The sequence below is a fragment of the Phyllostomus hastatus genome, unplaced genomic scaffold, assembly GCF_019186645.2.
Source record: "Phyllostomus hastatus isolate PE091 unplaced genomic scaffold, TTU_PhHast_1.1 phas_scaffold_60, whole genome shotgun sequence".
Taxonomy (NCBI): Eukaryota; Metazoa; Chordata; class Mammalia; order Chiroptera; family Phyllostomidae; genus Phyllostomus; species Phyllostomus hastatus.
Genome location: NW_025334038.1, coordinates 13,866,839 through 13,893,689, shown reverse-complemented (window position 1 = coordinate 13,893,689; position 26,851 = coordinate 13,866,839). Strand labels below are relative to the sequence as shown.

General features: G+C 37.4%; 1 protein-coding gene across 1 annotated transcript in view; it reads right to left on the bottom strand.

Moving 5' to 3' along the window:
- The window catches only part of THSD7B (thrombospondin type 1 domain containing 7B), a 776,886-nt gene that overhangs the window by 1,338 nt on the left and 748,697 nt on the right, over window positions 1-26,851 (bottom strand). Inside the window, exons 21-26 of the mRNA XM_045826088.1 lie at window positions 23,580-23,739; window positions 22,001-22,174; window positions 21,806-21,901; window positions 19,486-19,568; window positions 17,906-18,098; window positions 14,335-14,422 (exon numbers count right to left, since the gene is read on the bottom strand). Coding sequence (XP_045682044.1) covers window positions 14,335-14,422; window positions 17,906-18,098; window positions 19,486-19,568; window positions 21,806-21,901; window positions 22,001-22,174; window positions 23,580-23,739 — 794 coding nt within the window. The remainder of the gene's footprint in view (window positions 1-14,334; window positions 14,423-17,905; window positions 18,099-19,485; window positions 19,569-21,805; window positions 21,902-22,000; window positions 22,175-23,579; window positions 23,740-26,851) is intronic.

Below are 26,851 nucleotides of genomic sequence, written 5' to 3'. Positions count from 1 at the left end.
AATTCCTATGCTACTGCACCTTCACATCAAAGATGTCTATCATCATAAGCTGCTAGAGTAGCTAGACCCTGGTGTCTTACCCTGATCTTGTTTTTAAGTAAACAGAACAGAAGTTCCGAGTTTTTAAGTGAACTACTGCACTGGCTTGAAAACTGATATTTATCGGCCAAGTCTCTAGAGTTTGTCAGGAAAATTAAACTGAGTCAGCACTGTGCAAGGCCATTCTCACCTGCTTGGTTTTACCTGAGGGCAACATTTTTGCCAGGTGTGTGGTGGCTGCTATTCCTTCTTGTGGAGAGAGAAGCTGAAATGGAATACCATTGGCAATTCACACAGTGATATCCCAGGTCTGGGGTAAAACCACCTCCCTTACACTCTTTGACTCTTAGTGTGGGTGACTATCAATGTATGTTCGTGAATACTTATGGTCTGAACTATGCCTCACACTGCCCAGCTATGCTGATTCCCTTCCTGTCTTTGCTTTGCTCTGCCTCTAGAGCCCATTTCTGTCTTGGGTTATCCTCACTAGGAGGGAGCCCTCTCACTCCCTGTCTCCAAATTTCTATACTATTTATTTTACAGTAATATCTATTATTAATTAGATGCCCAGTAAATGCCAAGCTCTCTGATGATCATTTTACATAAAATATCTCAATAAATCTCAGAACATGTCTGAGATGGAAGAATCAGAATTGTTGCTACTCTACAGAGAAGACACCAAGGGAGAGGCAGAGTCTGGATTCTATGCAAGTCTAACACCTGGACCCATGTGTTTAACCTCTTTGGCACATTCTCTGTCTACACATGCCATTCCTTAGACGCTTGGTAGAAACAACTTGTCTGTTTGAATGAATTTTTATACCCTGAGGAAATATAAATTAAAAACAAACTTTAATGTGTACAGTTCAGTGACATTTAGTACATTCACCATGCTGTGTAACCATCTCCTCTACCTAGTCCAGAAACATTTTTGTCACCTCAGATGGGACTTTGTGCCCATGAGCGGTTCCTCCTCCCGCTACCCACCCTGCCGTCCCAGCCTGCCCAGACACCGAGTACCAACTTTCTGCCTCTGTGCGTTTGTCTATCATGGATGTTTTACATATTTCACATAGATGGAATTATACTAGATGTGAATTTTCTATCTGGCTTCTCTCATTTAATGGTTAAAATGGAGAATTTTATGATATATGAACTTAACCACAATTTAAAAAATGTTTAATAAAATTAAAATGGTTGTAGAGAAAATGTCCTACCTAGTTTAAAATTCTCAAGCTCTAATTTAAGGAGAAAAACATTTTATTTTAGGTTTGATGTATAAAGCAAATTATAGAAGCTAAAGAAAGAAATTAAAATGATTAAAAATAAACTCTGAAAAGGAGCCACAGATCCCATCATCACCCCCACCTGGCAGCTGGCCTGCGATGGTGCTCAAAGGACATGGGTGGCAGGCAGCCTCCAGCCGAGGATGTTGAAAGGCAGAAACAATTTCCTGCTCCCCAGGTCTTTTCCACTTCTCCAAAGGTCTAAAGGGCATTTGTTATATAGTTAGATGACTAACATTCATCTTAACTACACACACACACACACACACACGCACACGCACACGCACACGCACACACTCTAGTCATATTGATGGGACAGACTTTCATATGAAGAATGGACCCAAATTAAAATAGGTTCCTGAGTACTCTAATCTGAAGCAGTTAAAGGTACTAAGAAACCACACAAATAAGAGTTTAAGACAACTTGGAAGTGAACATGTGTGTGTCTACCCTGGTGGTGCTGGTAGCAGTGATATTGGGGGTTCTCTTAAGGTCAAAAGCACCTGGAGGTCCATCTGATATGACAGTAAGGGTCCCCTCTCTCACCTGTATTTTTCCAAGGCTGGGGAAGAGAAAGGTAAGAAATGCTGGGCTGGCCAAAAAGTTTTTTTCATAAAATAAAAGACACATTTTTCATTTTCACCAATAACTTTCTTGATTTGGATATTTTGAATATGCTGGCTATCTTCCACATGGTATAACACTGATTGTTCTAAATAAATGTCTTGATTTGGTCACTATCAACTTCAGCTGGTCTACCTGACCATGGAGCATCATCCAGTGAGAAATCTCCAGCACAAAACTTCAAACCTCTTTTGACACATTCCATTAGTCACAACACCTTCTCCATACACTGTACTATTTTTTGTGTGTGTGTTTTTACTGCTTTTGAAATAGCAAACCATAATATGCCAAAAATGTTGCTTATTTTCTTCCATCTTCAATATTAAAATGGCTACACAAAAATTCACCAATTTTGATACTTTTTAAAAATGTACACTGATAAGACAGCTGTCACAAAAAGTCTAACAAAATTGTTTTGAATGAAGTTAAAGACAACTTAGTGCTACTAGAGCCATCTTACAGAAAAACCAAAATGGACTTATTGGCCAAATCAATATAAGTGCTTTCAAAGAGTTTTTGGCAACCCACTCTCAGTTGGCATTTGCTAAATGTAATTAGGCAAAGTGAAATGGGATTGCTGAGTTCTAGGAGGTGAGGAGGAGGGATAGAGATGGCTGGATCTTTAGAAAGAGAGAATATTTCCTTGGAGACAGCTAATAAGGTGTAGACACTGTGATCTGGGTCTGGAAAATTATACTCAAAACATTACAGATATTTTTATAGAAGTTTTCACATATGGAATTATAAACTGTGTCTACCTCTGAAAAAAGAAAGAAAGAGGGCTCACAAACATAAGCCTTGGATTTTTGTGGGCCATGGGTATATTGGGATCATTGTGATGAAGATTGTTGGGAACTGCCCTGCCTGGTTTCAGGAGCTGTAACCCCCCATGGCTAAGGCTGAGTGAGAAGCCACAAGGGGACAAAGCTTATCTCTCTGGCAGGAGTGCTTCTTTTCATAACTGGTCCCCAATGCTTGATCAGTTAGCCAGTGACGGGTAAGATTCTCCAAGGGGGAATGACCTAAGACAGGCAAGACAGGCATGATCACATGGAGGCCTCAAGGAAGGACTTGGGGAAGCTATGGAGAAAGGAGGTGATGGACCCTTGCCCCTCGGCTTTGACAAAGCCTGAGTCCTCATTCTGTCTGCCAGAAGTCTCCTATCTCTTGGCTGCCTTACTTCCCCTGCCTGACTTAATCCTAAAACAATGACAGAGGGCAGTGCAGCCCTGTGCTGGAAAGGGCGGGTTTCCGCTGGTGATCAGGCTTGAGAAAAAATACATAAAATCCTGTGAAACCTGCTTTGCTAAAATGCTCTCAATTAAATGATGAGGGTTGGAGCAGGAAATGAGTTTGTTCCTCAAAGTTTTATGGCATTTTAGCTAACAGACCCTGACTCAGAATAGGCCCTCAGAGTTCTTTGTATGTCATTTATTGTTTGATCCTTACTACCTGACAATGAATAATGAACTTTACCTGTATTCCTGGGCAAATTAAAAGCCAATAAAAACTCTGTGAAGGAAGGATCGGGGTGCTCTCCTCTTGAGAGAGTGGCCAGGCTGCTCTGAGGCACCCTCCCCTTAAGAGGGTAGCCATGCTGTCCCTTTTCCTCCACACAGGACTCGGTAGTCTGTGTGAATGTCTCATGTCTCATTCATGACTCTGCAGACACTGTGGGCTGGTGTCTGCATCAGATCTCATTTTATGATGAATTTTTTTTCATATTGTATAACCTCTCAACTGACAGATACTAAAATCATAATTAGGAATGCATGAAATTTGAGATTATAGAATTTAAAGATTCTCAAATGTTGGCTAATATTGAATAAGGTGGTACTTTGTGGGGTAGCTGTGGCTTTACAAAGCTTCTGCTCTGGTAAAAAGCATGCTGAGAGGGGAAGCTGAGTGACAGGGCCACCCTCTGCAAAGCCAGTAAGCAGGAGGCCTTTCATTTTTTTTTTCAATTACAATTGACATGCAATATTTTATCAGTTTCAGGCATACAACATAGTGATTAGATGTTTATGTAACTTACAAATCAATCACCCCAATAACTCTAGTACCCATCTGAAACCATGCATGTTTATTACAATATTATTGATTATATTCCCTGTGCTGTATTGTACATCCCTGTGACTATTTTTGTAACTGCCAATTTGTACTTCCTAATCCCTTTACCTTTATCACCCACCACCCAACCCCTCTCCCATCTGGCAACCTTCAAGTTATTCTGTGTATCTGTGACTTTTTTCTGTCTTATTTATTTTATTGTTCAATTACAGTTGTCCTCATTTTTCCCCCCATACTCTCCCCTGCCCTACCCACCCCCCACCCCCCACATTCAATCCCACCCCTTTGTCTTTGTTCATGGGTCCTTTATACATGTTCTTTAACTTGACCCTTCCCCTTCTTTCCTCATTGCCCCACCCCCGTCATTATTGTTTTTTTCTGCTTTATTTGTATGTTTATTTTGCTTTTTAGATACCACTTATAAGTGAAATATGATATTTTTCTTTCTGTGTCTGACATATTTTACTTACCATATTACCCTCTAGGACCATCCATATTGTTACAAATGGCAAGATTTTATTCTATTTTTATGGCCAAGTAATATTACATTACATATATGAACCACATCATCTTTATCCATATCTTGGCTATTGTAAATAATGCTTCAGTGAATATAGGGGTGTATATATCTTTTTGAATCAGTGTTTTAAATTTCTTCAAATAAATACCCAGAAGTACAACCGCTGGGTATGACAAATCTATTTTTAATTTTTTGAGGAGACTTCATGTTGTTTTCCATAGTGGCTGAACAAATTTACAACCAGTGTTCAAGGGTACCCTTTTTCCAGATTCTTGCCAAAACTTGTTTATTGATTTAGTAGTGATAGCTATTCTAACAGGTGTAAAGACATATGTTATTTTGGTTTTAATTTGCATTCCCCTGGTGATTGGTGATGTTGAGTACCATTTCATATGTCTTTTGGAAATCTATATGTCCTCTTTGGAGAAATGTTTGATCAGGTCCTCTGTACATCTTTTTATCTGATTATTTTTTGGGTGTGTGAAGTTGTATGAGATCATTACACATTTTATATGTTAACCATCTAATCTGATGTATTGTTGGTGAATATCTTCCTCCATTCAGTAGGTTGTCTTTTTGATTTGTTGATAGTTTCTTTCACGGTGCAAAAGCTTTTTGTTAGGTGTAGTACTATTTGTTTATTTTTTTCTTTGTGTCCCTGGCCTGTGGAGACATATCTGAGATAATATTACTAAAGGTTAGGTCAAAGAGTTTACTGCTTGTATTTTCTTCCAAAAGTTTTATGGTTTTGGGTCTTACATTTAAGTCTTTAATTCACTTTGAGTTTATTCTTGTATATGTGTAAGAAATTGGTAGTTTCCCTGGCTGGCGTAGCTCAATGGGTTGAGTGTGGGCTGTGAACCAAAGTGTCGCAGGTTGAATTCCCAGCCAGGGTACATGCCTGGGTTGCAGGCCATGACCCCCAGCAACCGCACATTGATGTTTCTCTCTCTCTCTATCTCCCTCCCTTCCCTCTCTAAAAATAAATAAATAAATCTTAAAAAAAGAGAGTATTTTAAATGAAAAAAAAGAAATTGGTAGTTTCATTTTTTGCATGTATCTGTCCAGTTTTCCCAACACCATTCATTGAAAAGAATGTCTTACTCTTTTGTATATTCTTATCTCCTTTGTCATAGACTGGTTGACCATACAGGCATGGGTTAATTTGGGGGCTCTCTATTCTTTTCCATTGGTCTGTGTATCTGTCTGATCTATGCCAGTACCATGTTTTGATTATTATGCTTTGGGGTAGAGTTTGATATCAGGAAGAATGATATCTTCAACTTTGTTCTTTTTTTTTTTTTAAGATTTTTATTTATTTATTTTTTTTTTAGAGAGGGAAGGGAGGGGGAGAGAGAGAGAGAGAGAGAGAGAGAGAGAGAGAGAGAGAGAGAGAGAGAGAGAAAGACATCAATGTGCGGTTGCTGGGGGTTATGGCCTGCAACCTAGGAATGTACCCTGGCTGGGAATCGAACCTGGGACACTTTGGTTCCCAGCCCGTGCTCAATCCACTGAGCTATGCCAGCCAGGGCTTCAACTTTGTTCTTTTGCAATTGTTTTGACTATTTGATTTTTTGTGGTTCCACAGAAGTTTTAGGATAATTTGTGCTAGTTTTGAGAAAAGTATCATTGATATTTGTTAGGGATTGTACTTAATCTGTAGATTGCTTTGGGAAATACAGACATTTTAATGATGTTAATTCTTCTTATCCATGAGAAATCATATGTGCTCCCATTTAATTGTATCTTCTTGAATTTCTTTCTCTAATATATATAGTTCTGCAAGTAAACGTCTCTTACTTCTTTGATTAAATTTATTCCTAGATATATTATTCTTTTGGATGCCATTGCGAATGAGATTATTTTCTCAATTTTCCTTCTGATAGTTCATATTTGGTGTATAAAAATGCAACCTATTTCTGAATATTAATTTTGTATCATGAAATTTTACTGAATTGATTTATTCATTCTAACAGTTTTCAGTGGAATCTTGAGGGTTCTCTCTATATATTGTCTTGTCATCTGCAAATAATTACAGTTTTACTTTTTCATTTCCAATTTATATGCCTTTTATTTCTTTTTCTTGTCTCTTTGTGGTGACTAGGTTTCCAATACTATGTTGATTAAGAATGCTGTGAGTCGGCATCCTTGTTTTCTTCCTGATCTTAGAGAAAAAACTTGCATGTTTTCTGTTGCATATAATGATAGCTATGGTTTGGGCATATGTGGTCTTTATTATGTTGAGTTTTTTCTTCTATCCTCAATGTCCTGAAAGTTTTTATCATAAATGGATGATGGATTTTATCAATTTTTTTTCCTGAATCTATTGACATAATCATATTATTTTTATCCTTCATTTTGTTTATGCAGTGTATCATGTTAGTTGATTTGTGGACATTGAACCAAACTGGAATCCCAGAAATAATCCCAGTTGATCATGGTGTGTGATCTTCTCTTTTTATGGCTGAATTTGGTTTGCTAATATTTTAATGAGGAATTTTGCATTTATTCATCAAAGACAAACGCTTATAATTTTCCTTTTTTTGGTGATATCTTTGGTTTAGGATTCAGGGTAATGCTGGACTCATAAAATGATCTTGGAAGCCTTCCTTCCATTTGAACTTTTTGGAATAGTTTAAGAAGTTTAGGTGTTAATTCTTCTAAGTGTTTGGTATAATGCACCTGTGGAGCCATCTTGTTCAAGACTTTGTTTGTTGGTAGTTTGTTTTTTAATTGATTCAATTTTGTTAGCAGTTGTCAGTTGTTCAGATTTTCTATTTCTTCCTGATTCAGCCTTGAAATATTGTGTATTCTTAGTAATGTATGTGTTTCTTCCAGGTTGTCCAATCTGTTGGCTTATTATTATTCACATTATTTTCTTACAGTCATTTGTATTTCTTGCTACCTCTACTCTTTCATTTATGATGTTATTTACTTGGACTCTTTTTTTCTTGATGAGTTTATTAATTAAAAATTTTTTTTTCAGCCAGTTCTTGGTTTCATTTATCTTTTAAATTGTTTTTTAGACTCTATTTTGTTTATTTCTGCTCTGATCTTTATTATTTCCTTCAACTATCAACTTTGGTTTTGTTTGTTCTTCTTCCTCTTTTTTTGTAGTTCATTTAGATTGTATATTTGAGATTTTTCTTGTTTTTCTGAATTTCCATCTTAGAATCACTTTGGCTATGTCCTGTAGATTTTGGGTCCTTGTGTTTTCATTTTCATTTGTCATGCAGCATCTTTTGATTTCTTCCTTGATCTCATGTTAACTCATTCACTGTTTAATAGTATCTTATCTAGCCTCCACATGTAGTTGTGTTTCTTAGTTTGTCTTTGCATTGATTTTCAGTTTGATATCACTGTTATCAAAAACATTTAAATTTATTGTGACTTGTTTTGTGGCTGAACATGTGGTCTATTCTAGAAAATGTTTTATATGTACTTCAAAAGAGTGTACATTCTGCTGCTTTGTGGTGGAATGTCCTAAGATATCAATTAAGACTCTCTGGTCCAATGTTTCGTGTAAAGCCACTGTTTTCTCATTTATTTTCTGTCAGAATGGTCAATACATTGCTATCAATGAAGTGTTAAAATCCACTACTATTACTTTATTACTGTTGATCTCTTTATCTATGTCAGTATTTGCTTTATATATTTAGGTGCTTCTAAATTGGGTGCATAGATGTTTACAAGAATTACATCTTCTTGTTGGATTGATCCTTTATTATTATAAAGTGTCCTTCTTTCATCACTGAAAGAAGCTGTTGACATGTCAGTGAGTGGGATTAACCCTCACGCTGACTAGCTGTGAGAACTGGCCATGACTACAGTAAACATGCTGTTGGTATGAGGTGACCCCATGGAGATGGATTTACTTTAGCAGAGTTTTAGTGCTTGCCAAGTCCATACTTGGATGTTTCATTTGTGGAGCTGGTTTCATGGTACTCTGGGTATAATTTGAAGCTGGACATTGGGTATGTTGGTTCTGTTCTCTCTTAACAGGGGCTCTGGTGCAAGCCAAGATCAGCCATGGCGTGAGTCCAGCCTGGGGCCATGTGGTAGGAGTTAAAAAGTGACTGTGGTTGGTTGCCACCTTTGCAGGATTTGGAGGTCCTTGGGAGATGCTATACTGTGAAGCTAAGCAGGCTACCACTACTGCTAGAATTGGGTCTGCTTCACAAGAGGTACACTGCATGCCAAGGCCAGCTTTAGTTTGTCTGGGGTTTGTGGATTTTTGGGAGATTTTAGGAAAGTCAATAGCATAAGCTGAGAGCCTGCTTGTGTGAAAAAGCCTCTGCAAGAGGTTCAGACCAGCCTTGATGTGGCTTCTTTATATTTTTAGTTATAAGACTTCTGTTCAGCTAATCTTCAGATGATTCTCATTGATGGTGGTTCTATAATTTAGTTCTGATTTTGATGTGATCGTGGAGTGGTGGGAGCACAGCATTTACCTACTCTGCCATTTTGACCCAAAATTCCCAGGAGACTTGTGTTTAGAGGCCTCTGCTCTTTTCTTTCTCCCTTACTGATATTCATTATTCCCTTAAAAATAAATTTTATCTTTACACATATTTCGCCTCAATTTTGGTATCAGAAAAGATATGATCTCACTAAATCAGGACCCACAAATGCTGGGAACATAGGCCCCCACCAGTCATTCTCTAATACATCATGCAACTCTGGCTATGAGAGATCATTGAGGGACACATTATAAAGTGACCTCTTCCACAATCATTTGCATCTTAGCAAAGTATAAACCCATTCAGCCAGAAAAGTGAGTTCATTATGAACTGACAGGCAAGCTGCTAGCTCTTAGCAATGTTGGATTCAAGCCACAGAGACTCATCACCAGACTAGTGGAGATTAAATAGTTTGATGAAAGCCAGAAACTGTCTTTTGTTTAGGCAGTTATTCCTGAGGGCTGACCCTCTGGAAATAGGGGCACCACTCTCAAACTTCAGCAGAATAAGAGCCCATTTATTGAGTTGTGCTGAGCAAGGTAGAATGGATGTCATTATCTGGAGTAACTTCCAGGCATTATGTCTAGATTAACTACAAGCTCACCTAGTGGTTATCCCCATTAATTGCCTCATGGATCTTTATTGCCAGAAAAGCTGTAACATCAGCAATATTTCAAAAACTTCCAACAGTAATGGCAAAGGTACAGAATAGTATTTGAATGAAATATATTTTTTTAAGATTTTATTTATTTATTTTTAGAGAGGGAAGGGAGGGAGAGAGAGAGAGAGAGAAACATCAATGTGTGGTTGCTGGGGGTCATGGCCTGCAACCCAGGCATGTGCCCTGACTGGGAATCGAACCTGTGACACTTTGGCTCGCAGCCCGTGCTCAATCCACTGAGCTACACCAGCCAGGGCCTGAATGAAGTTTTTGAGAAAACTATTTTTCTATATTTTATCAAAAGCATTTCCAAATTTTATTATAAATTATTTTCATCTAAAGTGCATACCTGAGACTTGGCATATTATAGCAGTTGTCTTGTCTTAAGCCTTTTATTTGGGGGAGAAAATATAAAATCTCCCAAACTATCCTCCTGTAACTCTTTTGCAAGCTACTTAATACAAGTATATGCTGTGATAATATCTATTTGAATTCTTTTGGAAGCTCATAGGCAGCTCAAAGTTATATACTATGTGTTTTGATATCAGTTAGACCTCTTCTTAGGTCTGTAGCTTAATTTACATGAAAAAGTAAAGAGCCTCTAAAAAACATGGAAATAGTAGACACTGTATTCTGTCTAAAGGAGTTTGGAAATTACAAATAGAAATAAAAATGGAAATAAATGATGGAGACTGGAAGACTAATGGAAAGAGCACATGCTCTGGGGTTAGGAAAACCTGGAGTAGATGTTACCAGGCTGATGACGTTAGGTGTATTATTTAACTTTTCTGTGGATCACTTACTCTCTATTTAAAGTAAGAACGATAAAAGGAACATATCATTAGCTTGTCATGCGGACTGAATAAAGCAATCCATGTAAAGTATTTTGCTTGACATATAAATATTTGACATTTTCCCTGACCTTTGTCTCTAAAAATAATGAGTAGTACATTATATGTTTTACTTATGTACTCATATTTTCATTTGTTCATTATACATTTATCAGATATATCGATAAAATATAGCCATTTACCTCTTGCCCTCCCTCCCATAAAGTTCTTGGGGTTTGATAGAGGAGGAGGATACTTATACAAATAGCTACAATACCAGAATGGAGTAAATGACACAGGGGAGGAGGCACGGACAAGTTATTCTAGATTGTGTGATAAGGAAGTGTTGGCATTTGAGTTTTACTGGGAAGAAATGGTGGAACGCCAGTAGCTAGTGATGAAAAATTCATTCTAGATGAACGGGATATAAGGAGTAAACCATGGAAGCAGAAGCCTCATTGTAAAATTAGAAGGTCCATCCTAAGTGCTCTAAATAAGGTTACTTCTCTCCCCAAAATTATCCTGCACAAAGACATTGTAGCCTTATATTCAACCCCTATAAATCTTTGTACTGTGAAGAGCTACCATTAAAATGCATAAAGTTGTTTTTTTAATGGATAGAAACAAATATGATAAGCTTGAAAAACTGAATTTATAGGATGGGAGACTACAGTAATGATTAAGTGACAGATCTGAAAGACAGGTGCAAACTTTGAATAAAACTATTATGAAATTAGGTAATTTTTTAATAAAAATGAAATCATATATAGTAGAGGACTATTGATGGGAAGGTATAACTAAGCAAATTGGTTAAATATTAGAGGATAAAATTGACTTGAATATGTTATCAAAATAAGATAAAGTTTATCAATAAAGTAATATTTTTGTTTTTAATTTTTTTTTCAATGATAAAATGAGGACTTAAATATATCTGGGACAATACAACCCACCAGACTTTTCCAGGCATAGGCTAATGGTAGAAGCTGGAGTTGAAAGAATTGTTTGGGCTTAGACTGTGGAAGACTTTAGTTGACTAGTTCGGCAGGCAAAACACAACTTTCATTTTGCTGTCAATGGGGAGTCTTGGTTGGTGTCTGGGTAGGGAGGGGCGAGTCACCTTGTTAAGGCTAAGGAAAACTAATCAGGTTGCAGACTGGAGAAGGAAGCATTTGTAATGAGTCCAAATATGGAGACATTGTGTTACTTCCCAAAGAGGGATTGATCAATAAACCAGGCACTGAGGCTGAACAAAAATAGATATGAGAAGTAATGTACAAAAATATCTGTGTAACTTGGTCACTGAAAAGTGAGGAAAATTCTATTGATTTTTAATATTAAACATCTCTAGAAAATTATTTGTTATTGGAATTTGGCATTGTACCTGATTAATCCCCAGAGCTTATAGTCAGGGAGGCTGGGTCTCAGTAAATACTTGTAATCAAAGGAATGATTAAGGTTAACATGGTTTCAAGTTGGAGGGAATGGAGAAACATAAAAAGGCAAGTTTATAAGCATTACTGATACTAATTGTTAATTTTAGATTTCTTATATATTCAAGGAATGTGGGAGCCATGAGTCTGGAATTAGGGATGTGGCTATTAACAAATAGAATACATTCAAGCTTTTAAAGACTGTTGGGAACTGCCCTGCCTGGTATCAGAAGCTGTAACCCCCACCAAGGCTGAGGGAGTGGCCTTGGACCCTAAGCCAGCAAAAAGACAAAAGCTTATCTCCCTGGCAGGAGTGCTGCTTCTGCTGCTTCATTCATAACTGAACCCCAATGCTTGGTCGGTTAGCCAATGATGAGTAAGATTCCCCGAGGGGGCAATGATCTAAGACAGGCACGATCACATGGGAGGCCCCCAAGAAAGGATTTGGGGGGCTACAGCAGAAGGGGGTGATGGACCCTCACTCCTCAGCTGTGACATAGCCTGAGTCCTCAACATCTGGGAGAAAATCTCCTCATCTCTTGGTTGCCTTAGTTCCCTTGCTCCATCTAAGCCTGAAACAATGACAGGGTGGTGCAGCTCTGTGCTGAAAAGGGCAGGTTCCCTGGGTGATCAGGCCTAAGAAAGAATATGTAAAATCGTATGAAACCTGCTTTGTTTAGAATGCTCTCAAGTTGAATGATAAGGGTCCAGGGAAGAAGTTTGTTCCTAAAAGTTTTACAGCTCTTTGACCCTGACTCAAAATAGGCCCTCAGACTTCCTTGTTACCTATTGTTTGATCCTTACTTCCTAGCAATGAGTAAGGAGCTTTTACCTGAATTCTTATTCATTGAAACCAACAAAAAGCTTCTCCGGAGGGGGAATGAGGTGTCTCCCCACCAGAGAGAGAGTGGCCATGGCACCCTCCAGGAGACAGGGTAGTCAAGGGGCTCCCCATGTGAGGAGTGGCCCTTCTGTTCCTATTCCCCCACAGGACCTGGTTGTCTCTGAATATGTTTTTTGGCATGTTTTGATGAACATCTGCAGCCGAGATGGATACTGCTGGCCGGTATCCTCCACAAAAGACCAATAGGTTTTCTGATTATCCTAATGTATTAGACCATTGTTTGAAGAGCAGTTTCTCATCTGCCAAACTTCATGTCCTTTGCAATTTAAAACTCTCCTCTTTTACTAATCTTTTCTGGTGGTGGATGCTTCTTATCCCTCTGAACTTCATATAAGGCTTTCAACCTCCTAGTTTTTTCAGTAAAACAGAATCTAGGCAATTCAGATATTAAAAATGGTTAAATCATTTGATTAAAGCATGAATGGCTAACTTAAGGTGTTACTTTTTACTACAACCCTGTTGAAGGTAAAATAAGGTGAATGGTAAGCTAGTTTCTAGAGATTCAATTTCAATCACTATAGGTGGTAGAAAAAATATTAAAGTCATCTTATTTGCTTTGCTAACTTTTGCTGACCAAGAGCAAAGGTTTAAGAACCTATTTAGCATTGGAAACTGAATTTAAGGCTGTATATACAAGGCTGGATTTAAACTGAGATTAAAACGGGTGAAAATTTTAAGGGAGAAAAAAGTAAAGTAACACTTTGATCTCATGAGAATAAAAAAATCCTTTGAAAATTCTGCTTAGGAAGTTAATAAAATATTCTCAGCATACTTGAAAACATTCAAATGTATTTACTTTTGTCTAGTTTCAACAGAAGCTCATCAACTAAAATATATTCTGTACAAAATCTAATCATCCTTTTCTGAGAATAATAAATTTTCAGGAACTAATCACTTACAAAATGGAGTTCCTGGAATTGACAATCAAATTTTCTTGAATAGCTGGTTGATGGAGATAAACACTTGGATCTATAATTACAATGTACCAACAAGTTGTTTGAACCAACCTAACTGGTAAAAAGAGAAAATTTAAAGAAAAAAAGCTTAAGAACTAGAATTACCTAGAGTAATGGTTCTCAGCTTTGGCTGCACATTAATATTAGTTGTGGCACTATTAAACAACTAGACAACCTGGCCACACATAAGATCCATTGAATTAGAAAAGCCTGGGCCTGGGACCCAGGTATCGGTTCCCTGTAGTGCCAGGAGATGGCCACCCACAGAAACAATTGCCAAGCTGAAAAGTGCTCATATAAGTCAAGGCTAAAATATGAAAGTTCTAACCATGATTTGTCTCATGTACCTTCTGATGTTATCTGCAAATGAAATAAAAGGATGTTATTTCAAATGAGGATAATAAAGATAGTGATCTCTCATTCCAACTATTCAATAATTTTGCCATTTATTTGTGGGTTCAAGTGTCCTTTATAGTGGTCAATGGTCCTGACTCCTCTTAGTATAGCATGATACCCACAAAAACATGGAGTACAAACTAATAATCAGTACTTACCAAACAAGGTAGGAAGTAAATACTAGGAAAATCATGATAAGAAAACCACCACCTGAAACACCATAAACCCAAATTTTTACTCGGCCATCTGTTTAAAATAGAGATAAAACAATAAGCTTAGCATACAACATCTTTATTTTTCATCTGAATTCTGAGTCTTGCATAAGTCATAAACAGAAATACCTTATTTTGACAATTATCAAATGTAAAATGTTAGTCTATGGAAAATTTCAACAGCGACAATCATTACTTCATAAAATCTAACTGGCAAGCTCTTTTGGATTTATTTTCATGTGTATATTTTCTGGTACATGTGACACAAAAGTATTGTAAAACATCTTGACCACATAAATAGACCAAGAAAATAAATTATTATTATTACGAAACAATCCTGCATGCAGAGAAAATTACTGTGACCATTTTTGCTGACTTTGCTTTCTGAATGATGTTGAGTGAACAAAACCTCATGACCAAATAAGCTCATCTATTTGCCAAAGTATTGTAAAATTATAACTATATGTGTACAAATATATTTTTATTTGATACTTGCCAGAATTAAAGGAAAATAGATTAACCAAATAGTCTGATCAATTTTGTGACTTCTATATAAGGTTTAACTTGAGTGTATGCATGTTTTTCTATATATGGTAGATATTGACTTGTTTCTGAAACTAGCGTCTTTTGCTCTATTGCTCTATTTTACATGAGCATATAGTTAACTAAACAGAATTGTATTGCAAGAAACTGTATTCCTTTCTGAAAGATATACACACCTTGAAGGTTCATTATACTATATGAATGTAATTAACTGCAGGTCTAAGACATGATATTAGTATCTTATTCTAAATGTTTCTGTAGGGTGAAAAATAATTAAAATCTGTTGTAAACAATACTTCTTTGGAATAAAGGTGTAATTACATTCAGTTATATAATGACCGCTTACAATAGTTTTTGCTTACAAGACACTTTCAAGCCTCAATCAAGTTTTAGATTGAGGTTTCAATGTAGTAATGATAACTTTCTGTGGTCAAAAATCTGTTTACAAAGCTCTGATTCTAACCTTGTTCAGACACTAATGATGAAATCCCCCACTCTGACTGTTTTACAATGATAATCTTAAAAAGGCTCCCCTGAGTGAGTGAACATGCACTGTTACTTTTATTACCCCTATGCCTGACAGAGCTGAAGTATTGAGAGAATCCAGTGCTTTTAAATCCCCAGTGGAGAGGTATGTGGTCCATGACCTTTAATTATGTTACTTAAACAAAAGGAATTAATATAACTTTTTATAATAACATAATGGATAGGACCAAATTTCAACTATAAAAAAAGATACATGGTGAAAAATAAGTTGTCCTGCCACCCTCTCTCAGTCCCCCACCCAGGGGCCATCAGTTACCCATCTCCCTGTGAACATTTCCCAGTTGTTTCTGCAAACACAGGTATGAGTTTCTACACACCAACACACATACAGTTTTTAAAAGACATGGATAATGCATATCATTCCCTTTGATTTGGACTTATTTTCACTTAAAATATATGTTAGAAATATTTTTGTTCTAGCTCATAAGTCTATTTTACTTTTAATATATCTATGATATATATTACATAATTGTATCATTTTGTTTTTCATTGTTCTATTTATACACATTTATGCTGTTTCCACTCATTTGTGATACAACAAGTGATCATGGAATGAAGAGCATTTACATGCTTATTTCAGTATGTATGTATATATTGGTATGATGAATGGTTGGGACAGAAATTTTAGGTCACAGTGCTTGATAGGTCACTGTGTATTGCACAGATGCCCTCCTAGAGGTTGATTGAATTTACATTTTCATCATGAAAACAGTACAAGTTATACCCTCTACCCTGACTAAATATACAGGGTCTGGCAGAAGTAACACCTGCTTACCTGCTTGAGTGTGGTTGATAGGGTAATAATCTGGGTGTAATAATTTATAATTTTAATTTGAATATTTCACCTAAAATGTCATATGGTGTGCTTGAGTGTGATAGTGTTATGTTACAGAATCACATGCTCATGATTTTGTAATAAAATATTCTGTAACAAAAAGGGGGCATCATTTGTGCCATACTCTCTATATTATATATATGCTTACATACATACATACATACATACACAATAGTTTATATATGAATATAATTAACATACATACTATTCATGCTTTAATGAGACCCCACAAGGTTAAGGACCTCACTTGTGGACTTGAAGACTCATTTCCCTGAAACCTCACTCCAATTCTCTTCTGAAATATGGTCTATAAGCAAAAGGGGAGCCTGGCTACATTTTATATCATGTACCTTTTAAAGTTAAATAAACAGATGAACTCAGTCACAACATGGATGAGAGGTTTTTAAACATCTGTGGCATGTCCAGGAATATGGGGAAATCAAAAGTGAATTAAGATATTACAGTCATCCTTCAAAATTGGTGATCTAGGGGGTCTTTGAGCTGGGCTCTGGTTTTTGCTTAACTTAAGCATATCGTCAAGGCATTTTTGGTCCAGCAAAGGCCTAGGATCTGGAAGAAAAGTTTCCAGGGTATATTTTGCTTGAGTTTTGTCTCTAACTTCCCTCTCCCTGCCCCCTCAGTCATGCCACTTTGCTCAGCCATTAGTAGCATTTTGTTTTTTAGAAAAGGAGTATGTGATAGGCAGAGTATCTCGCTTTCACTTTCTGCCTCCTTTACAAGGTGGGAAGCAGAGACCAGAGCTATGTAAGGGCCTTAACGACCTGCCTTTCAAAGCTTGCTGTCACTTACTAGTAGTGTGACTTTCCTAAAATTAATTTGCATGGGCAGTTTCAGACTCCTAATCTCTAAGATGAGAATAATAGCATCTCATTAGGTTGCAAGAACATAATGAGAAGATTCATGCAATATAGCCAGCACAGAGCCGTGGGATATACAAAAATAGTAAATGTTCATTCCTGTCCTTAATAACCACAAATCCCTGAGCCCCTGCAGGCCTGACACTGTGCTAATACTCAAGGCAGTCCTGCAGGGTAGGTGCCTCTCAACTGATCTCACAGATGAGGAGGCAGGCCCAGAGAGATGAAGAAGTTATAGTCAGTCACAAAACAGGCACATTCCGGGCCATGATGTCCACAAGGTCTGTCTGCCTTTGAAGCTGACGCTCTCTGCTGTTTCACCTGTGTTTCTCAAAACAGACAGGGTCCCTGGACATTTCCTTAGGTACTTGCATGTTCCTGAGAATCTGTTCCAATTTTTTATTTTAACTTAATTACATACACACATTTACAGTTATAAAAACATACACTGTTACAAAGATCATTTACAATTAAAAGGTATTTTTAAAGGTTAATATTTTGATTACTTCAGTGTCTCTTAGACTGGTGTTGACAGACTTATCCTAAACAATCCATGAAAAATTTTACATTTAAAAGGGATCACATTGCCTCTTCCTTTGTTCTTTTTCCTTCCAGTCCTCCATTCTTTCAGTCTCGAACATCGGTCTCCACGTGAACCCTAACCACCCCCCCCCCCACAAAAATTTACATTTCTTAACACATAACTGAAACATACCTGGATCAAGGGGTTGAAGAGACCATCCTTTAAACATATCATGAATTTTTGAATTCACAGGCCTGCTTTTCCCAGCAAGGTTTTTCACATGAGCCTTTTTGTCCTCCGAGCCCGGTACTTTCATGCAGTAATCCAGAAAACCATTCGATCTCATTATCTCTGTGTAGCCCTTCTCACAACCACAAACTCCACCCTACAGCGTACAAAAATATTTTTGTGGTTACACATTGAACTGTGCAGATGACCAATTTATTGGAATCACTTAATATCTGCATATGTCATGACAAGTTTGTTTTTTTTAGCAACAGACTTGTCAAAAAGATGAATATCCAATTATTTCTTCTTTCTGAATTCTAAAGTTAACTGGTAAATAAATCATCAGCTTTTTCTAGCGGTTTACCATTCTTATATCTTCCAAACATGAAATTATAATTTGTCAATAGAGGGTAATAACTACCTGTTTTTTTCTATCATAGAGATGTTTAAGGCATTTGATCAAATTATCCTCAACTTCCCATTAGCTGTTTCAGATTCCTGGCCACTGACTCCAACCTGCCCTCAGTAGTGAGAAGTAAAGGAATGGAATTATGTACATATCTTTTTTTGAGATATGTGCTCTTTGAGCTCTGTTGCTGCCCCAGTTGCTGAATGCCTTTCTCATCTGCTACCATCAATCAATAGCTGGTCTGTACTACCTCTTTGCTTGTAGGCTTGGTTTTGCACTCCAAGAGGGCAGCCCAAGGGGAGAAAAAAGAAAACTTCACCAAGGGTACATGTGTATGAGCAGAAACCTGTTTGAGGAACATGACACAACTCTTTAAAAATTATATATGCATTGCAGATTATGAGTGCCATTGATTAGAATACAATGTGCATTTTGCATTATTTCCTGAACATTTGGTAGATAGGTAGATAGGAGATGTGGGAAAACAGGGAAAAGGAAAATACTCTAAAAATTTATGTGTGTATGTATACATATATAATTTTTATATACAGGAATTTATTTAACTTGAACTACACACCAAAGAACATTTATGCACAACCCATGACGCAGACAACAATATAGGGACTGGCTTGGGGTGGGGAGAGAGAGGGGCTGGGAGGAGGTGGGGAAAGGGAGAAAAGTGGGAACAACTGTAACAGCATAAACCATAAAAATTAAATTAAAGCAACAAAAAATAAAAACACTATAGTATTTATAATCAATTTTGCTAAATAATATTTAGCAAATATGAACATGTATTTATAATAACTTTCAAAATAATTTAGGTAGATGAAAGACTAAGAATCAAAGAATAAATCAGTAGAGAATATTTATTGACAACTAGAGCTAATATAAATGAGATATCTGAAAAACAGATTTGCCTATAGACAGATTTATAGAAAAAAAGACTGCTTGCTGTAACACACGTCCCTGCAAAAATGTGCTGGATAGTTGTGATTACTCCTACAGATGCCTCTAGATGGTATCGTGGGCACATGGAACTGCTGCCTGACTCTCACAGGCTGGAAAACATCCAACAGCATATGCACAACACAGCAATTAAAATACTTACAGAAGTCTCCAGCACACGACTCACCTGTGTACAGTAGGAGAAAGGTTTTCTGCAGGCTGGGTTACACTGGCGAATGGCAGCCGGACGTGCCCGAGGGGAGCAGCCTCCTACAAAGGAAATCTCACCATCATTTGCAGATTTTTCTATGATTAATATTAAAAACATTTTTTCCCTTGCTGGCATGGGCCACTTTGTAACAGGTTTTTTTTTTGTTGTTTTTGTTTTTTTTTAAATAAATCCATTGGCTGACTTGTGGCCCAGTCTTATTTTATTGATTATTCCAGGATGGATTGAGATGGGAGGCTCTGTGAACAGTAGCTATTTATAGCAGATTTTTTACACCTGCTCACTGGCAGTGTGGTTCTATCATATGGCTATGCTTGAGGGGACAGTCTTTACTGCCAGCATCAGTAAAAGAGTTGGTGAAATCTCAATTTAAGTTCAGGAGAATAAAATACACCTGTTTGAGACTTATTCTACATATATTTTTCTCCAATTCTGGAATATACCAACTAGACACTAGGTCAATTCCCAATAACCAAATGCTAAAAGAAGGACACTAATCAATTTATGGGCCCAGAATATCAAGCACTTTGGTAACATTTTAAAACATTTCAATCAGGATACAGGCAGGCACACACATACACACAGACACACACACACACCCCTCAGAACCCCACACATATTGTTAAGAGCAAATGTACAGGCTCCAGGAGGAACAATCACACAGTTGACACAGTAGTTGGCACAGGACTCATTAAATTATTCTGAGTAAGGGAATGGAATAATGCATGCTTCTGTAACCTGAAAATCACTTACATGGTGGTCTTGCCCTCCTACATTCTGAGTACTAAGCAAAGGCCTTACATACTATTCAAGGGCAGTATTTAAACTTGATTTATAATATTGGTTGCTTTTATACTGTAGCCTTTGCCTTACTATAATCACCAACCAGTTATAGTTTGATTTCATAGCTATTAAAAAGCTTTGGGCTATGTCCGTCGAATCTACACTTTTCCTAAGAATGAAGCAGCTAAATCCCTAGTTACTTAGAAAATAATCCACACAATTTTTTTAAAAAAACCATACTCCAGATTTAGCACTTTGGTGTGAAATTATTAATTTCGGGCATAAGTGGCAATAACCACAGTTCTGTTGCTACCAATTGTGTTCAGAGGTTTGTTTTTTTTTTCACTTTTTAAACCAGCCATGTCCAAAGTGCAGTATGTAGACCCCTGCAGGAGGGGATCTTGTAAGAACCGAGAAGAAAATATTTGAATTTACATAGTTTATGCAGCATTTTTGCTTACATTTTAGAAATGAAATTAAGCTCTAAGAACACTCAGCAACCTGAGCTGCTGCATCAGGTGTCTGCATGTACTTTGTGCATGAAACGCCCTGTGCAGAGAATGGGAAAGTGCAGCCCACACCACTTTACCCCTCAGCATGTGGCAGAGTATGTGTGGTGCTTTCCATGTTCCTGGTCCAGTTGATTTACAAAAGTTTTAATAATAGCTTATAAAATGTACAGGTAGCTTCAAATAAATTATTGTATGAGTAAACTATGGATTAAAGGGAATACCAACAATGCAAAAGCAAATATACAAGGAAAAGGCAGAACTGACAATCCTTTTCTATAGAAGAACAGAAATTCTCCTTACTAAGTAACAACAATGGCAATTTAATGACCTCTGATAAGAAGGCATAAAAATACCCTTTAAAATAATTAAGGTTGCTTGTAGATCAAATCATATCCGTTGTCAGGAATGTGGAACACTTCCCTCAGTCTACATGTCGATATTAAATAATAATCATGGCTGTCACCATCTTTAAAAACTAAGCTTGCAGAGAATGAATATAAGCATCTATAACATGCAGCAAATTTTTTTGCTGCATTAACAAATATAATGTATTAAATTGTTATATATCTTATAAACCCTTTTAATTTTAACTTCTGTATGATTCATAATATGTAAGCATATAATATGACATGTTGAAATAAGCCCTGAAACACTTTTTACTAAGAAAGTACATGATTTAAAATGTTAGAGACCATTGTTTTAAGCTAGCATCTGTCTTTTTCAGTCTTTGTTTCAGATCATAATATTTAAGAGAATTTAATTGTGTTTAAGCCTATTTCTTTAACTTATCTGATATATTACAGGTCTTCATATAGAATTGTTTGCTTTCTGAGATGCAAAGATCTAATGAATATTTGACAAGAAGATCATCTAAGGTTATCTGTCCAGTCTTTCCATTCTTATAATTTGTCAGCTAATTCTCCTCACAAACAGTAACACTCAAATGTTTTAGAAGTATCCACATGAACCTTAGGTAGAAATACCTGTGACATTAATGCCATCTGAACGTTGGCACCATACAGTCCGTTCATTATTGTTCCAAAGACTTGCTTTCCATGTGTAGTGATAACATTTGCCTCCTGTAAGGAAATAAGATAACAGCAGTGCTATTATACCTGACATTAAAAAAGAAGAAGCTTAATCAATCAAAGCAGAGAATTGAAAAGTGTTCTTGGTACCTGTGCAAGGACGTGTTTCTAGAACCTGCTGGGGGCAGCTGTCTTGGTTTTCAAAAGACTGGATTATAAATGTCCTTGACCTAGATTGGCGGCCCATTGTCTCGAAGCTTCTTCCATCAATGCAGGTTAATTCACATGGGCTCCACTCTGACCATTCCGTTAAATGGCAGTCTCCTGGGCGATTGTGCAAAGCAGGGGAAAAAACATGGAAGCTGGCACTTGACAACATTTACACAAACAGGTTAACAGTGAGATTTGTGGTGGTGGCAGTGCAGTGATGGGGTGGGTTCGGGTACCACACACTGTACCTTGACCAATTTTCCAATTATAAAGTACTAAAAATGACTAATTACTTTATGATTCAATATAGGTTAGGAAGAAACTGCCAAAATTAGACTGGCATTATTTTGCTTCAAATCATAGTCATATTTAGAGAACACTCTGTGTCTGTTAGTGATAATAAACATTTTAAAAAGGAAAATGTAAAGATTAAAGTAACTAAGTTTTCAAGAGGCAGCATAACATAAAATTGATGTTCAGATAAACAATATAAAGAGAATAAGTTGGTCATTGAAGTGAATAACTTTGAGTTTAAAGAATGTTGAATTTAATAAGCTAAAAATATGCACAAACTTCTGTGTATATATGTACATAGGTATGTATATGTGTTTATATACATGCACATGTATTTTACATGCCATACTATAAAGATATATTAAGCTACCTTTAGCTTATGCCATATACTGTAGAATTAAAATAAACCCATACATTTTATGTGACTATTATCTTCACAATTACATAGAACATGACAATTTGAGAGTGCTTTCATGAACAGACAGCCTTACTTGTCTCAACCATGCCATTCCCCAGAGGTTCATCCACTCAGGGATTCAGTCAACATTTTTTGAGTGCTAGCCAGTGTGCTAGGTGTTGTCAGGTCAGGTATTATTAATGCATTTTCTATGCCCCAGGTAAACCCCCAGAGAAGTGAGAGACAGGATTCTGACTTAGCTCTTACATTTCCATGTCCAGTGTTTTTTTTTCCCTCTGGCCTACACTACCTCCATTGAAGCTATGTGTACATTCCAAAGTTATAACCACAATTAAAAATGAGTTAAAGTTAGTTGGAAAGTTCTATTTTGATGAGATAGAGCTTCAAAAAAAAATAAATAAGTGTGGCAGGAAAAGAAAAACTCCATGATAAGCCTCTGTGCTCTGTAGCTTCCTTGATAAGCTGTGCTGTCTTGTAACATCTGCAAAAATTCCCAGTGCCTTGTTCCTTTGTCCCCCATATATGGTAACCAGACTTGACTCCCTAACTAACTCCCTAACTCCCACATTTAGCTTCTGTAACTTTGCTTCACCAAATAGGCAGGAAGCCCGGGGCTATTGGGAGAACAAAGCTCTTGCTCAGGATTTGGAAATTTAACCCCTCTGAGCCCACACACATAATAAAGGATCATGCTTCGCCATCTCCCCGGAGTGTGAGTTATTTTCCGCAACATAAGTAGGTAAGTAAATAAGATCAAGTAAATAATATCACCATTGAAGGCATTCCCAATTGTTTAAAACTGCATACCTGGGCAAGGCACAGAACATAGCTGCTTCAGGATGGCATCCTGAAGGGGCATTCCTTTACATTGTGTGTCATCTACATGTACAGCAGAAGCAGAAGCTGAACCATTGTGGACCACACAGGAAAGGCTGCGGATCTGGACTCCTTCCCCACAGTTTCCACCCTGTGAGAGGAAAGGATATTGTCAGAGTTACCCAAGTAATTAGTATCTTAGAGCTTTGGCTCCTGCTACCTCTTGTATAAAACAAACAAACAAACAAACAAACAAAACCCCCCAAAACCCAAAAAACAAACTCTCCTAGTTGTATATTTCAGCAGGTTCCTCCTCTTGGGAGTTCCCTTTCAACTGTTCCCTTTCAATAAAGTATCACTAAGCAATTCTTCAAGAGCTAATAGAGAAGCTGAAGAAAAATTCAAATTTATGCCATGAAATTTCTGTTCTCAGAATATGACCATTCATTTTGGAACTCAGCCAGAACTGATGGAAAAAGAAAAAAAACAATACATAATTTGTCTAGGTGCATGTGATAAAATGGCCTAAACTATAATCACTCTCCCTAAAGAACATGCACAGCCACAAGGCATATGTTTCTTTTTTACTTTGCTTGTTTTCCCCCAGAGGGAACTCAGCACTTTCTCATATGGATTAGGCTGGGGTTTCCAGTGTAATACTGATTTTCTGTATTTTCTGTATTGCCATGAGTTGATTTCCCAGCATGCATTTTGTGATGAACAATATTTTTTGAAGATATTTACAAATACCAATCAGATTATTCTTGGCAATTAGAAAAGCATATTGTACAATGTCTCCCAGAAACAGAGGCTTAGATTGAAAGGCCCTTACTGGTTACCTGGCCTAAGCATTTGCCTGATGTAAGGTTTCCTACTCCACATTTTGGCCAGATATTCATGAAATGAGTATTCTTCAGTTTTAGTCAGGTGTTCATACTTCAAAAAGAAGTCCATTGGCTGTTTTGATAACTTTAGATGATAGCTCTCTTTTTGCGCAAATACCTTAAAAAAACAGAACCCCAGGCAAGCTTTTCTGATGGGGAGGTAAACTCCCTCCTTGCAAGACTGAGGGTACAAGAAAAGAATCAGGAACAGAAGGAAAGCAGGTATAAGGTAGTTACTAAGCTGGCCTCAACTTCAAAGTTAACACAGTTGCTTTCTTGATCACCTAACATCTTTCAGACAGGCCGTGTGGTATCTCTGTGCCTCAGTACCATCCATGAGGGGCTGAGGCAGGAAGAAGGGAGAGGCATTTAAGTGCTAGCTCCTCCCTGGATCCACTTCTCATTGATCAACCATCACCCCAGGAAGTATTAACTGCCCTGTGCTTCCAAGGTGTGCTACTCAGTTTCCATTAAGTCCAGAAGTTGGTGGAAGACCTAGAGCTTTTCTGACTACTGCTGGTATGGTTGAAGGGAGAGGGTGAAAAGGAGAGGGAGAGGGGAGGAGAGAAGGAGAAGTGCACAAGCCTTTGCATCTCTGTTCCTGCAGCCAGGAATGCTATGTGCTATAACCCATCAATCCATTATTAGGAAACAGTGTGGTAACTGTGCTCTGCACTGGGACACTGGATTTCACCTCCTTATTCCTCTCCACCACTGGACTCAGAAACTGCATTGCCTTGGCCTTGGAGCTACTGTGGCTCTTGCAATGGCAGGAGTAAAAAAGTTTCAGGTGGTCAGCTAAAGCAGTCGGGACAGTATTCTGGGACATGGAACAGGTGATCAGGGCTGATGGGTCTGCTGGGCACCAGCCAGGTCAAGACACAGCGGCAGCAGCTACTTTGTGTCAAGGGCAGTGTGTAGATGGACCACTGGAGGGGCAGGGTGGTACACAATGGCCACAGAGAAAAATTCTTTATGTGACGAAGTCAGCATTCAAAGGCACATTCGCCAAAAGAAAAGGTGCAACTTGGAGGAGGTCCAAATTGTAGGAACTCAAAGCCTCCAGAATCTGAGTAGGCACAGAAACCAAGACCACCACATCCTCTTCTAGAGATGTTTTAATAAGAACTATAATTTATTTATTCAAGATGGCAATTTCCACACCTGATTTATCAATACCCCGTATTTGCTCTAATAATTTTTACAGCTGTTGTGAAATTGGCAAAAATGCACCTTAATTTTGAGTCTAAGTACTTTTATTTTGAAGATAAATGGAGGTTTAAAATCGGTTTACAGTAGGTTCATTCAAAGCAAATGCTGCAGTAAATGTTTACTCCATGAAGTAGCAAATAACTAGTGTAAGTTAAACTTACTATTAGGGGAAGATTTTCTTTATAACTTATTATTCTACATACTGGATCTAAGAATTGTCTAGGGTGTATATTTTGCTATCGAGTATCACACTTTGTGTACTTGGAGAGAAGAGTCTGAAGACTCAGCAGCATGTATGAAATTTGAAAACACTGCCATCTGGAACCTCAGAAACAGAACATGTAATTGACTCGAGTTTTGTTTGACATTCCAGGAGATGGAGTATAAGGAAGTGGTAGGAAACAAGTCTATATCAGGGGTCACTTTAAAAACCAAGACAAACTATAACATGCTCTTAGTCTGTATCCATATTCAACCTTAATCTCTCATACCTTGGATGATAGCAGCCACATATGAAGATGAATCAGCATCAGAATGATAATTTCACTCATAAACCAAACATTTGCTCACTTTCACTCCCAAGATTTTATACACTTGGGCCTGAAAACAGAGCCTGGCTTTTTAGAGCAAGATTGTCAACACTGAGGATTCTCTCAGTAACTCCCCACTGGCGAGATCATTAATGGACTTTTTGTACACTCTTAATTAGCATCAGCAGATGTGGATAGGCAGATGGTGCTAATAATCATAATTATAATTTTAATTAAAATTATAATAGCCATGACAATTTATAAGCTCTTCTTTTTGCCAGGTACTATGCTAAGCATTGTAGAGGGGAGAAGGGAGGGAGGATAGGGGGGGAAAACAGGAAGGGTCTGGTCAAGGAACAGGTATATATGATGTATGGACATGGACAACAGGGTGGGGATTGACTGTGGGAGTGGGGGCTGGGCAGGGCAGGGGAGAGCAATGGAGGAAAATGGGGACAACTGTGTTAGAACAACAATAAAAAAAAAGAATTGTCTACTACCTATTAAAAATCTCTAGTAAAATTTGTACTATCACCACCCCCATTACATAGGATTTAAACATAGGCTTGGAGAGTTTAGAAACTTTGCAAAAATTGCTGAGCTAGGAACCAGGACACCATTGATCAAAATTAGGCCT